This window comes from Drosophila serrata, unplaced genomic scaffold (genome assembly GCF_035046125.1).
Source record: "Drosophila serrata isolate PLE 108 unplaced genomic scaffold, ASM3504612v1 contig_128, whole genome shotgun sequence".
Taxonomy (NCBI): Eukaryota; Metazoa; Arthropoda; class Insecta; order Diptera; family Drosophilidae; genus Drosophila; species Drosophila serrata.
Genome location: NW_028257026.1, coordinates 237,273 through 253,515, shown reverse-complemented (window position 1 = coordinate 253,515; position 16,243 = coordinate 237,273). Strand labels below are relative to the sequence as shown.

General features: G+C 38.6%; 2 protein-coding genes and 1 pseudogene across 2 annotated transcripts; 2 read left to right on the top strand and 1 right to left on the bottom strand.

Moving 5' to 3' along the window:
* Positions 1-16,243, bottom strand: part of LOC147644617 (uncharacterized) — a 323,333-nt pseudogene that overhangs the window by 210,682 nt on the left and 96,408 nt on the right.
* On the top strand, positions 12,162-13,332 carry LOC147644621 (uncharacterized). Its single transcript, XM_086826074.1, has 2 exons — positions 12,162-12,770; positions 12,811-13,332. The coding sequence occupies exons 1-2, from the start codon at positions 12,183-12,185 to the stop codon at positions 12,817-12,819; spliced, it is 597 nt and encodes a 198-aa protein (XP_086682200.1). The 5' UTR covers positions 12,162-12,182; the 3' UTR covers positions 12,820-13,332.
* LOC147644620 (uncharacterized) lies at positions 13,337-14,502 on the top strand. Its single transcript, XM_086826073.1, has 2 exons — positions 13,337-13,643; positions 13,722-14,502. Exons 1-2 carry the CDS (start codon positions 13,398-13,400, stop codon positions 14,484-14,486), a joined length of 1,011 nt encoding a protein of 336 aa, XP_086682199.1. The 5' UTR covers positions 13,337-13,397; the 3' UTR covers positions 14,487-14,502.

Below are 16,243 nucleotides of genomic sequence, written 5' to 3'. Positions count from 1 at the left end.
TTAAAGAGGACCTTTTGCGTCCTGCCATTCAAATAACTTGAGATCCAATTAAGAAGATCACTTGGAAAACCCATTGAATCGAGTTTTCTAACGAGGAGAGAATGATTAACAGAGTCAAATGCATTACTGAAATCAGTATAGATTACATCTGTCTGATAATTATTATGCAAACCCTTTATAATATAGGAAGAGAGCTCCAAAAGATTTGTTGTTGTTGATCTTCGCTTAATAAAACCATGTTGACATGGAGAAATAACCGATCTACAAAGGAGCTGTACGTGAGGGGTGATAATGTTTTCAAATAATTTAGGGATGGCCTACAACTTAGATATTCCTCTATAATTGCTGGCATCCAATTTGCTACCTTTTTTGTGGAGAGGAATAATAAACGATTCCTTCCAAATAATGGGAAAGTGGGAGGTTTCCAAGGACAAGGTAAACAATTTCAGAAGGGGATAGCACAGGGCGTCGGCACAATACCTGAGCACACAGCCAGGAATTCCGTCGGGACCTGGCGAATAAACTGGCTTGACACGATGAAGATCTAAAAGGAGAGAGCTTTCGTTTAGGCTAGGACAGAAAATTAAGTTCGATTTGGGTATGTCGTAGGAATAAGTCTGGTATATATACGAAGAGCTAGAATAGGTTGTTTGAAAAAACTGCGAAAATAGATCGGCTATTGCCTGATCATTATTTGCGGTAGTATTTTCAAATGAAAGCGAGGAAGGATTTGTTTTAGGTTTACGTTTAGTGTTAACGAAATTATAAAACTGTTATGGGTCCTGTGAGAACTGGGCCCTACAACGAGTTAAATAGTTTTTATAACACTGCGCGTTCAGTACGGTAAAGTTTGACCGAGCTGATAAATAAGATGAAAGGGCAGATTGAGAACCGGTGATTTTAAATTTAGCATACAGTCTAGATTTTTTATTTTTAAGTCGGCTCAACTCTTTCGTAAACCACGGCGGTTTATTCGAGCTTGGCGGATAATATAACGGAACACATTCAGTAAAAAATGAATTCATGGCACTGTAAAAAATATCAACGGCAACTGCCATGTCAGTGCACATGTATAGATCAGACCAATTGAACTCGTTTATAAAATTATTCAGCCGTTCAAAGTCCGTTTTGCGAAAACATAGGACTATATTGGCTGGACGGTCAGAAATATTCTGTACGTCACACCCAATATCAAGAGTCACATCGAAAGTGTGATGTTAAGGATCTTCGGGCTGCGTTAGAGGCGCCACCCTTGCTAAACTGACTCTCGCAGGATCAGAGACGAAGCAAAGATTAAGCAAGCGCTGTAAGGAATTTCGCACATGGTTGACTTGAGACAGCGAAATGTCAAACAAGCCAGCGATAAAGTCATGTTGTGTAGGTGTATGGAGAGTATTGGTGGAATTATTTGAGCACCAAATAGCACCAGGGATATTCAAATCTCCTAGAACTGCCAACTGGTCTCTATCCAAAAGTCTACTGGAAACCATCTGAATAGCGGAAAGGTGATTCCAATAAATAGGAAGTTCCGACAGTGGAGGTATGTAGGAACAGTTAATAAAAATGGAGCTACCTTTGATAGATGGCTTCACACAGAGGAATTCAACATCGTTGCATTCCTCGAAGGTTAATAATTCTGACGTGAGTGAGGAGTCCACCGCTATGAGAACTTCACCCCCGCGTCTGATAGGGCGATCTAGCCGATATACTGTGAACACCGCTGGAAAAACTTCGGAGCTTAGAATCTCCGGCTTTAACCAGGTTTCTGTGAGCACAATAACCTGAGATGCAAACGAAAGGGTATCAGAATTCAAGTTAGGAAGCTTACTACGTAAGCCTCTTGCATTCTGATAGGAAATACCTAGGGAGTGGGTTAGTTTTTTTGGGTCGGGATTGGCCTGGGAAGAGTTATTCCTACAGGCCGCTTTTTCTTTTTCTTCGCCTCGAACTCCTTAACAACGATGTACTCTGGCCAGAAGTTGGGAGAGCAAATAGTGTTAAAGAGCTCGTTAGGGACATTTATTTTGAAAGATGAAATGTCCCTTGGGTAAGAAAATTTGAACTTTTCCACCTTTATCTTAATTTTTTCGGCTCTGGTTTTGCCTTGTATAAAGGCGAGAACATCTTCCGATGTTTGGTCAGGGGAGAGCCGCGAGACAAAAATATGTCTCGTCGGTGGAACCGCTATAAGGGCTTTTGGCAAGGCAGATTGGTTATCTGCCGTGCCATTGTCGGCTGGTATTCCGGGCCTAACACCCTGGTCAGATATATCGTTAAACACGGGACTTTGAGGGGTCAATATTTGCGACCCCCCAGGGGACAAAACAGAAATCACCGGCGGTACGGGCACTTCCGCTGCACATTCGGGTACCGAATCTTTTCTAGCGCTCGATCTCAGCACTCTTGGAATTAATGCTGTGGTCGAGGGCTGTGCCGAGGGAGGCTGCTGCTGAGAGCCCGTTGCAGGGAGTTGGGGTCTGTCTACATGCTGGCCAGCAATAGCAGTTTTCTTGCGCCTAGGAGACTCATTTAACAGCGTAAGGCTATTAAATTGGGTGTCCAGCGCCAAGAACATATCAAGAGTTTTACGAAAACTCGTTTAAATGCCCTTAAAACCGCTTTTGGTTTGCCGCATGAAAGACATCATCTTCCTTTCTGCATCGCGACAGGCCTCACAACAGTAACGCAGGCCGATGTTTTTTTTTACATCGTCCACCGTCCGAGCTGCAACTCTAATGTTGCATGACGTTGCATGACGTTGTCGCACAGCCAGCAGCCGATTGTAAGTTCACCTGCAGCAATTGCCTTTTTGCAGGTTTTGACGAAACAGACAATATTTCCGGACATTATAAGGACTTACCACTGTACTTGTACTTGGAAAAAATAACAACAAAGCTATGAAGAAAGAAGTGAAGAGTCACAGCGAGAGCGAGAGAGCGGGAGAGCGAATGAGATCGGATAAGATAAGAAGTGCAGCGGCACAGCTAAAGCGAGAGAGTGGGAGAGCGTGGGAGATAAGTAGATAGATCGGAAGTTATAAACACAAATTAGAAAATTTAAGTTAACCCCGGTGGTTAGATTCAAATTTTTAAACAAAACGAGAGCGCAAGAAAAAAACACGTCCGTTCACTTGGAAAGATGAAAGATGATGAATCAAAAATGTTAAGAAAAATTGTAAATGCTCCTTTTTATGTGACAAATGCAAATATCCATAATAACCTGAATATCCCATTTGTAAAAGATAAAAAAATAAGAAAACGCAGTATAGCATACGTAAACAAATTACAAAAAGCAATTAATCTTGTAGATAACAGCTTAGAAATTAGAAGGCTTAAAAGAAAACATGTCCTCGATCTCAAGTATTTGTAAAACTGTAAAAAGTATGTAATATAATAGTAAGCTTTATTGAAAGCTTTCTATTCCTGTAAATGTAATTGTAGACAAATCTGCTTATTGTCTATCATTTGGACAGATTGTAAATAAAATCGTTAAAAAAAATAATAATAATAATAATGTGCGGCTAATATAACTAATGGGTTTGTTTTCTTGAGAAAGCACTGCTCCTAAAGCAACATTTCTAGCGTCAGTAGTTAGTTAAAACATTTTCTTAAATCTGGACAAATAAGTATACGATCATAAATTATAAATTGTTTAAATTTATTGAATGCTTTTAAGTAGCTTTCGTCATTTATTATTATTTTCGCTCCTTTTTCAAACACTGTGTCATTGGTTTTGCTATATTAGCAAATTGGGGAATGCATTTTCGATAGTAGCCAAAAAGGCCAAGAAATGGTTTTATATCCTTTTGTGTTTTTGGAATGGGAAATTTTACTATCGCCTCGACCTTGTCTGGATTTAGTTTGACACCATCTGGTCCAATTTTGTGACCAAGAAAAACGGCCTCTCTTCTCATAAATTCGTATTTATTCAATTGTAGTTTAAGATTTGCCTCTCTTAATTTTTTAAATACTTCCCTTAAAGAGTTTAAATGTTCGTCAAGTGACGCAGGAAATATTATGATATCGTCGAGATATACTAAACAATGTTTCTTTATTAAATCTTTAAGTATGTGATTCGTGCATCTTTGGAATGTTGCGGGGGCACTTTTCAATCCGAACGGCATAAGTGTGTACTCAAAATGACTATATTTAGTAGAAAATGCGGTCTTTTTTATGGATTTCTCGTCCGACTACGAAAAAACTTACGAAAATTGACTTGGAAGTTGGTGTTGTAGAGTCTTCTAAGCAGTTCCTCAACTGGTATCTGCGTCTTATATTCAGAGATTAGGGCCTGTCTGAGGTTGGTCCAAGTGTTGATCTGTAGCATCTGTAGTAACTTCTGGGCATCCCCGGAAATTTGGAGCTCAATTGCTCCAAAGATGATAGTTTGTTGTCGCTCATTAGTCGTGGCATATAGTTGCAACAAATAGTCGATTCTTCTGACAAATGGAGCCAAGGTAGTAGGCTCGCCTTCGATTTGTGGCACATTTCGAATTTGTTGAAAAAGTTGAATTAAGTTTTGATCTATTGGAATATCAATATTGTTTGCTTGTGGTGTTTTCATTTTATTTTGTGTTTATTTTGTTTACGATCACAAATTCAATGTTTGTTACGACGACCGAATTGGATTTATACGTCGATTGTACTTTGTTGACACATAAGGTTCTTTTGCGGATAAGATTTAAATATTGGATTGGATTTAATTGTACCAAATGTTCAATTTTTGTAACACTCAATACACCAAACACTGATTGTGCACAAATTAATTAGTCATTGCTTTGTTTAATTGTTCCTGTAAGCCGTAACTGTTTGCGACGATTTAAACGTATCCTACCGACTGATTATTTAGTTTTTTATTTCATATATACGCATATGAAATGTATACAAATAAACAGGACATTTAAAAAGGGCTATGGGAACCACTGGTCAAGGGCTTCTCTAAATAATAATTTCCATCCCATTTTTAGATTCCATTAAGAAAATCTCAACTATAGTTTTACTTACGAAACATCCACCCTCAACCGTTTATTATAATGTGATATTATTAGTGCATCAACACTAAGGTCAGTACATTCAAGTGGCCCGTATGACACCAGGCACGTGCCTGTTTGGGTTAGGTGTTAATAGGCGCGATGAAAAAAAAGGACAGAATACGAGGAAATTGACTCCCGGCGTGCTGCCAGGTTGTTTGCTTGCGTGTTTACTAAGTGTGTTAGTATTAAAGATTTAAATTTGGGAAGGGTATCTACTTTGGAGATTAGTGTGTACAAATCATTATAATTTGCACATAAGACTCTAAAAGGTTCATGCAGTTCAAAGGAGGTTCTACAGTGGTGGAACACTAATGGTATATAGGATCTAGTATTTCCATATGGTACGTGGAAATTAAGCTGACTCAACAAGTCAGCACTTTCCACATCACCATGGATAAGGTTATAAATAAAGGTTATTCCTAGCCTCGGTCTACGATTGGCTTTGGACGGTAAGTATATTAAGAGGAGTCTATTTGAGTAGGAAGGTAATCTTTGGTTTGCATTCCAATTTAAACCGCGTAGAACGAAAAGTAAAAAGTTCTTTTGAAACGACTCGATGCGTTTACTATGGACGCCGTACTGAGGGCTCCAAACGCAGCATCCATATTCTAAGATAGGACGAACTAAAGAAGTATATAAGGATTTAGTAACATAGGGGTCATTGAATTCCTTCGACCACCGTTTAATAAATCCAAGCACACCCCTGGCTCTATTCACCATAGACGAAATATGATCAACAAAGTCAAGTTTTGGGTCCAAGCGGATAAAATCATCATATTTCAATGATTGAACTAAGAAGCGCAATTAATCAAAATACCAGGCAGGTACCGCATCAGCAACCAACAGTATTTTACACTCATTTATCCCACAACAATTTAAAATAATCAACATAATTCCAATCTTAAAGCCCGACTCAGACAAAATAAAAATTTCCTCCTATCGACCGATATCATTAAAAAGCTGCTTATCCAAAGTCAAAGATAGAATAGTTTCCAAAAGAGTGTGGTGGCCAGGAAGGGAAAGTCGGAAACAGATTCTTCAGCATCGCAATACTACCTGACTACCGCAACTATATCGAAAAAAAAACCATCTATCACTGATATGACTCGACTTCTTAAAGGTTTTGATAAAATCGGAACCCACACAATATTGGACAAACTGGTAACCTGGAAATTGGGACACAAAATGATAAGCTACATAGTCAATTTCTTGACCAAAAGGAAAATTTGTGTTCAGACATACATTCCCATTTCCTACCACTAGAAAATAGAATCCCACAAGGATCTCCATTATCTGTCATTCTTTTTTGCTGTTGCCTACAACAAACTTAACAAAACAATAGGCCTGCACAAATTGAATTTATAGCATACGCTGACGACTAAACAATATTATAAAGACTAAAGAAAAAAGATAACTCCTAAAAATAAATTCCTGACTAACTCATCCAGGAATGGTGCAATTACTCTTGAGCAAGTCTTTTCTTACCGAAAACAAACCACTTATATATTTGTAGAAAAAAAAAATGCAATTTTATAAGAGGTTTAGCTCTCAAAAATCCTCCATCTGAACCCTCCACGATGATGCCGGCTGGGCAATGGACACTGTATTACCCCGTTCAATGGTAATACAGTGGCGCATGCTCTGTCTGGGGTAATGCTGGGTCTTGCTCAGGCTTCGGTTCAATTCCTCCCGCTTAAATGCCGGAGGAAATAATAATAATAAATGTTCATAGATAGTCAGGCGGCGATTAGATCCATGCAATCGTCGGCGGTCAATTCCAAAAATGTACTAGCAACCAGGAACGCACTAGATGTCCTAAGCACGACAACGTCGGATCTACTGGGTTCCTAGGTTCCCAGGCTATGGATAGAAAAACGTCCCAGTCTCTCTAAGAACGCTCCAAAATGAGTTGGAGAGGCCGGCCGACGTACTAGCAAAAAACAGGTGGAAAAGAATCTCCGCAACCTGCAAAACATCTAAAATCATGTGCAAAGAGTTCAATGACAAACTCAGCCACTACGTTCTGCATCTATCCCGAAAAGACTTCAGACTACTAGTGGGAATGCTTACGGGTCACTGCCTGGCTACCGCTGGGTATCACCAATAACGGCAACTGCAGGAGATGCGATGAATCTGGGGTAACCGAAATTTTGGAGCATCTCATCTGTAAGTGCCCAGCCCTAACGCAGGCAAGAGTAAAACACCTAGGTGCCCCAGTACTGGCATCACTAGCAGATGCCTCCAAGAAGTCGCCAGGTGAACTTCTTACCTTTACAAAAATTACCGTGATCCTAAAGGACTTCAACACGGCGTAAGATTCTCCAGGTCCATGTGATAACAACATCCGGATAAATAAGGGCCATATTGGCCTATGATTGGCCCCGCAGGAGAGCCGTCTGGTTCAACCTAACCTAACTAAACAATGGTTTATAATCTCAATCTAAAAAATAATAAATCTCTAAAAACATTAAGTATCAATGTAACTTAAAAGTATAAATTGGACGAGCACATAAGTAAATTAATACTACACATAGCCAAAAGACAATATAATAATATGCCTTTCCAGCACATTAAAACGATAATTTATATAATTAACTCAATTATTATATCTAAAATTGACTATGGGCAATTCCTATACCAAAATCAAAGCTAAGCAAAATAAAAACAATATACCACTTAGCAATCGGAGCTTTTCGCTACTCACCAATTCATACCCTACTCTACGAGTCCAACATCAAATCAAAAGATTCGAACATAACATGATACATATATATCTTCTATATATATAAAAATGAATTGCTGTTCGTTAGTCTCGCTAAAACTCGAGAATGGCTGAACGGATTTATCTTATCTTGGTCTTGAATTATTCGTGGAGGTCTAGGGAAGGTTTAAAAGGTGAGAAAAATTCGATTAATTGCCGGGAAAATCCTCAAAACAGTATTTTTCTATTTCCCATACAAACGTTTTCTAAATAAAACTACCTTACATCTACCGCCCTCTACAGGCAGCCAAAGCATTTCCTGTCAAACATTCAAAACATATTGAAATAAGGAATTGGAGATAAAAATTTTATTTTTTTGTTCAGGTTCAGTAAGAAACGAAGTCCTGCCACCCAAGAAGTAGAGTTTGGGTCGTCGTAAGCGTAATACAGAAGCAAAAAGACGTAAGATTACGAATATAACTGACGAAGAACGGGCCTCCATCCGAGAGACTGAGCGGCTGAGAGCAATGCAGATGCACAAGGAAGAATCAGCAGAAAGACGAGCAGATAGGCTTGAGAGAAAACGATTAAGAGTTAGACAGTCGCGTTCTGCAGCAATTTGATTCACTCTCAAAATAATGAACGCGACAGGGCAAGGGTAGCTGAAGCGCGTTTACAGCTTGCAGAAGATCAGATATAATCCAACTATTGATTACAGCTCGAATCGAATGTCGTTATTGGCCGGATGCATCAGGTCTGCATATACTGTCACGCCTCTTAGATTGAATCAGACGAAACTTCGGTCCGAGGAATATATCCATTTGCGGGATGCTGTGATGAATGCTGCAACTCTTTTGAAGGATGGCAAAACTGCTCATTCTACTTTTAAACTTCCACTATCCGTCAATCTTGAACAACAATCTACATGTTCCATCCGCAAAAAATGACCTATTGGTAAATTACTACAAGACGCCTCATTGATTATGTGGGACGAATTCACGATGAGCCATAGAGCACATATAGAGGCCGTGAACAGAACCTTACAGGATCTAAGGAACTCCTCTGCAGTCATGGGCGGGATTACTTTTGTATTTGCTGGAGATTTTCAACAGACTCGGAAAACGATGGGCCGGACACAGGTCTATATTACTGTCAGGCCTTTGATGGTCCGAGGAATATATCCATTTGCGGGATGCTGTGATGAATGCTGCAACTCTTTTAAAGGATGGCAAAACTGCTCATTCTACTTTTAAACTTCCACTATCCGTCAATCTTGAACAACAATCTACATGTTCCATCCGCAAAAAATGACCTATTGGTAAATTACTACAAGACGCCTCATTGATTATGTGGGACGAATTCACGATGAGCCATAGAGCACATATAGAGGCCGTGAACAGAACCTTACAGGATCTAAGGAACTCCTCTGCAGTCATGGGCGGGATTACTTTTGTATTTGCTGGAGATTTTCAACAGACTCTCCCCGTTATTAACAGAGGCACGCGAGCAGATATCATCGTAATACAGAAGCAAAAAGACGTAAGATTACGAATATAACTGACGAAGAACGGGCCTCCATCCGAGAGACTGAGCGGCTGAGAGCAATGCAGATGCACAAGGAAGAATCAGCAGAAAGACGAGCAGATAGGCTTGAGAGAAAACGATTAAGATCGATTTGATTCACTCTCAAAATAACGCGCTGAAGCGCGTTTACAGCTTGCTGAAGATCAGATATAATCCAACTATTGATTACAGCTCGAATCGAATGTCGTTATTGGCCGGATGCATCAGGTCTGCCTCTTAGATTGAATCAGACGAAACTTCGGTCCGAGGAATATATCCATTTGCGGGATGCTGTGATGAATGCTGCAACTCTTTTGAAGGATGGCAAAACTGCTCATTCTACTTTTAAACTTCCACTATTCGTCAATCTTGAACAACAATCTACATGTTCAATACGCAAAAATGGACCTATTGGTAAATTACTACAAGAGGCATCATTGATTATGTGGGACATTGGGATTAAGGACAAATATGAGAGCTCATCTTCATGGAATCACTGATAGCGATTTCCCAAAGCAACTGCTAAAACTTGGGGAAGGAATTTTTCCAACTCCAAATTTAAGCGGTCATTGTGACATTCTTCTGGATGAGTCTCTAGGCCAAATACTCCATAATTTGGAAAATTTAATAGATTCTGTATACCCTGATATCGAGAATTTGCACGAAAGAGACGTCCATTGGCTGTGTTCTCGGGCTATAGTATCACCTAAGAATGATACTGTCAATGAAATAAATAATATGATTGTTCAAAAAGTCCCCGGCCAAACAAAAACATACAAATCGATCGACACTGTAACGAATATTGAAGATGCAGTCCATTATCCACAGGAATTTTTAAATTCGTTGAACCCTTCTGGACTGCCACCCCATGAATTGACGTTAAAAATCGGAATCCCAATCATGCTTTTAAGAAATTTAAACCCTCCAAGCATGTGTAATGGGACGAGGCTGCTTATTAAGGAGTTAAAGGACAATTTAATTGTAGCAACTATTATCACTGGCCCAGCAAGTGGTCAACTAGCTCATATACCGAGGATACCGATGATCCCAACTGATCTGCCAATCCCATTTAAACGGCTTCAATTTCCGGTAAAAACATCTTTCGCATTAACAATTAACAAGTCCCAAGGCCAAACCTTCGAATTAGTAGGGATCGATCTGCGAAATAAATGTTTTACTAATGGTCAACTGTATGTTGGTCTATCGCGAGTCGGAGCCCCTGAAAATCAATTTATTTTGCTGCCACAAAATAAAACAACATCAAATATTGTTTACAGAGAAGCACTAACTAAATAAATGTAATGAACTCAATAATTGAAAAAAAAAGGATGAATATGTGTCATATTATTATTATTATTATGAATGTGTTAAAATTGACTAATCTAAATGTAATGTTTAATTCCCGTGCGAAGCAGGGACGGGCCGGCTAGTCTATATATATAAAAATGAATTGCTGTTCGTTAGTCTCGCTAAAACTCGAGAATGGCTGAACGGATTTATCTTATCTTGGTCTTGAATTATTCGTGGAGGTCTAGGGAAGGTTTAAAAGGTGAGAAAAAATCGATTAATTGCCGGGAAAATCCTCAAAACAGTATTTTTCTATTTCCCATACAAACGTTTTCTAAATAAAATGGAGAGTCAATTTGTAATTTATTACCGCTGTATAAAGTTCAAATTCGCATGCGCGTTGGAGGATCTAATATCGCGTTCCGAAACTCAAAAAAAGTGAAAGTGAATCGCGAACGCGACAAAATTGCATAGTCTCACAGCTTCATATAGCTTCGAGAAAATTAATTTTAGCTAACTTCAGTTGTTAATCTGTCAGATTATTTTTTTAATAAGACTATATAGAAATCGAAAGATAAATCTTAAGTTTTGTCACAAACGTTAAATTATAAATCTTAAGTTAAATTTCTGAACGCAATCATAATATTTGACATTAGATTTGACAACCAACTAATATGTCAATCCATCCTGTCTGTCGCTTTTCAGTCAGAGCACGGAAAAAAGTATTACGATATTATATTGTGTTACGAGTTACGATATCTATGAGTGCATCCTTCTATCTTTGTGGCTACGTGCGCGAGAACTTTCTTTACTTTGGTGATCCTTTGTGATAGTGACATTCCAAGTAATGTGCTCTTTTTTGTGATAGTGACTATTTACTGCTAAATAAGCGGGAAATTTTCTCAATTACAATTTACGATGCCGAGGAGAAGACGACCTAACGTAGGTCGTCGTAGTCAATCAAATGTGCGAAGAGCTACCTCACGTGCTAACCGCACTTTTTGACCAACATTCAGAAATATAACAACTGTTTCCAGATAACATCATTTGGTGCTACACATATTATACAAGACAATTTCATGCCCACTTTCAAGGTATTATATAAGAATATTTTTTTATATTATTCAAGTTTGTACTAAAATAAATATATATCGGAAATAATTAATGGACAAATTTTTAAAAATTACAGATACAAGGACAAATTTATCACTTACTGGGAACTCTGTTACCACTACCTGATGCAGATCATCAATTTTTACAAATTTATTTTATGGGCAATTCAGATGCGGAAATTAATAATCGTTGTGCTCACAATCCAACAGTGAAGAGAACCATTGTCCAACAATTACAAATGTTTCTTCATCCATCCTGTCTGTCGCTTTTCAGTCAGAGCACGGAAAAAAGTATTACGATATTATATTGTGTTACGAGTTACGATATCTATGAGTGCATCCTTCTATCTTTGTGGCTACGTGCGCGAGAACTTTCTTTACTTTGGTGATCCTTTGTGATAGTGACATTCCAAGTAATGTCCTCTTTTTTGTGATACTGACACTTTACTGCTAAATAAGCGGGAAATTTTCTCAATTACAATTTACGATGCCGAGGAGAAGACGACCTAACGTAGGTCGTCGTAGTCAATCAAATGTGCGAAGAGCTACCTCACGTGCTAACCGCACTGATGACCAGAGACAGAGAGATCAAGAAAATAGTCGTATTGCTATGTCAGAATTGCGTTCTTTAGTGAGTGACAATGTAGGAGATAGGCTTAGAATGCAACGAGTTCGTGCACATCAAACACAACAACAGCAAGCTAGACATAATGAAATTGAGCGAATCCGCAGACGCAGTGCTCCTGTGATTCTTGAACGAGCTGCATTCCACTATGATCCGGCAATTGATTATTGTGCCGACAAATCAGTAACAATTGGGGAAATGAAAACAATTTGTAAATATTGTAAGGCGTTAAAATACACTGGTGAATCTACTGGATTATGTTGTGCTGAAGGCAAAGTAAAATTGCCACAATTGGTCCCACCACCAGATCCTTTACGCTCTTTAGTTTCTGGGATTGGAAATGATTCTAAGCACTTTTTGACCAACATTCAGAAATATAACAACTGTTTCCAGATGACATCATTTGGTGCTACACATATTATACAAGACAATTTCATGCCCACTTTCAAGGTATTATCTATATATATAAAAATGAATTGCTGTTCGTTAGTCTCGCTAAAACTCGAGAATGGCTGAACGGATTTATCTTATCTTGGTCTTGAATTATTCGTGGAGGTCTAGGGAAGGTTTAAAAGGTGAGAAAAATTCGATTAATTGCCGGGAAAATCCTCAAAACAGTATTTTTCTATTTCCCATACAAACGTTTTCTAAATAAAATGGAGAGTCAATTTGTAATTTATTACCGCTGTATAAAGTTTAAATTCGCATGCGCGTTGGAGGATCTAAAATCGCGTTCCGAAACTCAAAAAAAGTGAAAGTGAATCGCGAACGCGACAAAATTGCAAAAAAATGCTCTGTTCGTGTCTACATCCTTCATAGACTCGAAAAGTTCTGAACCGCCCAAATTTTTACACAACATGCGTTGAGGTTCCAGCTCGGTTATTGACTACTTTTGATGTTGATAGCTTATCTGCGGTTGCGAATATATCTATTTTTTTAGCGTTTCCCCGTGCCCCTACTACTGCGCCCTCTACAGGCAAATCAAAGCATTTCCTGTCAAACATTAAAAACATATTGAAAGAAGAAATTGGAGATAAAAATTTTATTTTTTGTTCACGTTCAGTAAGAAACGAAGTCATGCCACCAAAAAAGTCGAGATTGGGTCGTTGTATTCGCAATACAGAAGCAAAAAGACGTAAGATTACGAATATGTCTGATGAAGAACGGGCCTCCTTCCGAGAGACTGAGCGGCTGAGAGCAATGCGTGGGAACGCGTTAATATTGCTCGCAGGGGATTTCAGACAAACGTTGCCTGTGATTTCCCGATCGACACCAGCTGACGAGATAAATGCTTGCCTGAAATATTCTATATTGTGGAAACATGTACGTACATTACAGTTGAAGACGAATATGCGTGTCCAGTTACAGAACAATGACTCAGCCGACGTATTCTCACGACAGCTACTGGACATTGGGAACGGAAAGCTGCCAGTCAATGAGACGTCGAGAAAAATAGTATTGCCCGGGAATTTCTGTAATTTAGTTACATCGAAGGAAGAACTTATCCAAAAAGTGTTCCCCAATATCCGAATAAATTATAGGAACCACGATTGGCTCAGTGGACGAGCGATTCTCGCTGCCAAGAACAAAGATGTCTACCAGCTCAATCATGTAATCCAAAAAAGCATAGAAACTGACGAAATTACATATAAGTCGATAGATACCGTTGTGGAAGCAGAGGAAGCAGTTAATTACCCTACCGAATTTCTAAACTCACTTGATCTGCCTGGAATGCCACCACACATATTGAAATTAAAAATAGGTGTGCCGATTATCATGCTCCGGAATATAAATCAGCCGAAACTCTGCAACGGTACGCGACTCGCAGTCAAGAAATTGATGAACAACATAGTAGAAGCAACGATCATAACTGGTCCTTTCACAGGTGAAGATGTCCTCATTCCTAGGATTCCTATGATCCCGACAGATACACCGTTGCAGTTCAAGAGATTGCAGTTTCCCATTCGTTTGGCGTTTGCAATGACCATAAATAAAGCTCAAGGTCAATCTCTGGAGTTGTGTGGTCTGGATTTGGATGAAGATTGTTTTTCACACGGACAATTATATGTTGCGTGTTCACGAGTCGGAAAACCAAAAAGTCTTTATATTTACGCGGAGAATGGAGAAACAAAGAATATTGTATACCAACAAGTATTACAGAATTAAATTAATTTGAAAATGATTATTTTTTGTTTGACTTATTTCTTATGCGTTCAACCACAATATGCCACAGAGAAACGTGGCAGTCCAACGGTCAACGTGTCTATTTCACAGAAAAAATGTGCAAGAAAGAGTCCTGAATCGGCCAGCGACAACTCTGACTGCCTTCTTCACCTTATGCCAGGAAGATGATTTTGCCAGAACCTTGATGTATTCAGAAGTGCCCTCTTAACCATAATATGCCACAGAGAAACGTGGCAGGGTACAGCTAGTTTTTTTATAATTTCTTGTGTGTAAAACGTATAACGCATATTGCGAATTTTCTCTTCGTACCTATTGCCGCTATTTCGGCGGTGAATATAGAAGAATAAGGTGGGAGCATTTGATATGTTATAATTCATTGTCCGGAGGTTACGCTGTAGGTTACACCGCTTTCGGATTTAGATCCGCCTGTGTATAGGAATGTGTGTTGTTTGAGGGTACCCTGCAGTACCGTTCATTCATTTAACATGGACATGTCCTAGACTGGCATAAACAAAAACTCATTAACAATTAAGCAATGATCCATCAACAAATTCATTAACATTCATTTACTATTCATCAACAATGCATCGATGATTCTTCAAGAATTCATAAACAATTCTTCAACAATTCATCAACAATTAATGAACGATTTATAAACATATCATCAACATTTCAGGTCGAAAAAAATGTTTTTGAATTTTTTTTTTTTGCTCTTGAAAATAGAATTCGTTTTTAATTGTAAAATTTATCTCAAGCTATTAGAGGAATTTCACAATTTAACCTTTGTCAGATAAAATAAATATATTACTCCTAACTCCTTTAAAAAAAACCATACCCAATGGGGTTTGGGTCTAGAAGTATTGTTTTGCACCTGTCTATCGTTTCTTGTATTGTTGGGCGTCGTTTTGGTTTTTTTTTATACAATTTTGTTCTAACGGTGGTTTTTGCAGCATATATGTATAAAAATATATATAGTATATATATATATATCTTCTATCTTCTATCTTCTATATATATAAAAATGAATTGCTGTTCGTTAGTCTCGCTAAAACTCGAGAATGGCTGAACGGATTTATCTTATCTTGGTCTTGAATTATTCGTGGAGGTCTAGGGAAGGTTTAAAAGGTGAGAAAAATTCGATTAATTGCCGGGAAAATCCTCAAAACAGTATTTTTCTATTTCCCATACAAACGTTTTCTAAATAAAATGGAGAGTCATCTACCGCCCTCTACAGGCAGCCAAAGCATTTCCTGTCAAACATTCAAAACATATTGAAATAAGGAAATTTTATTTTTTTGTTCAGGTTCAGTAAGAAACGAAGTCATGCCACCCAAGAAGTCGAGTTTGGGTCGTCGTAATCGCAATACAGAAGCAAAAAGACGTAAGATTACGAATATGACTGACGAAGAACGGGCCTCCATCCGAGAGACTGAGCGGCTGAGAGCAATGCAGATGCACTATGAAGAATCAGCAGAAAGACGGGCAGATAGGCTTGAGAGAAAACGATTAAAAGTTAGACAGTCGCGTTCTGCAGCAATCGATTTGATTCACTCTCAAAATAATGAACGCGACAGGGCAAGGGTAGCTGAAGCGCGTTTACAGCTTGCAGAAGATCAGATATAATCCAACTATTGATTACAGCTCGAATCGAATGTCGTTATTGGCCGGATGCATCAGGTCTGCATATACTGTCAGGCCTCTTAGATTGAATCAGACGAAACTTCGGTCCGAGGAATATA

Excerpts from the sequence above, each read along its gene's own strand:
- LOC147644620 (XM_086826073.1), top strand. The coding sequence starts at position 13,398 with ATGCCACCAAAAAAGTCGAGATTGGGTCGTTGTATTCGCAATACAGAA. Across the intron at positions 13,644-13,721 it reads ATTCTATATTGTGGAAACAT|CTACTGGACATTGGGAACGG; the intron begins GTACGTACATTA and ends TTCTCACGACAG.
- LOC147644621 (XM_086826074.1), top strand. The coding sequence starts at position 12,183 with ATGCCGAGGAGAAGACGACCTAACGTAGGTCGTCGTAGTCAATCAAAT.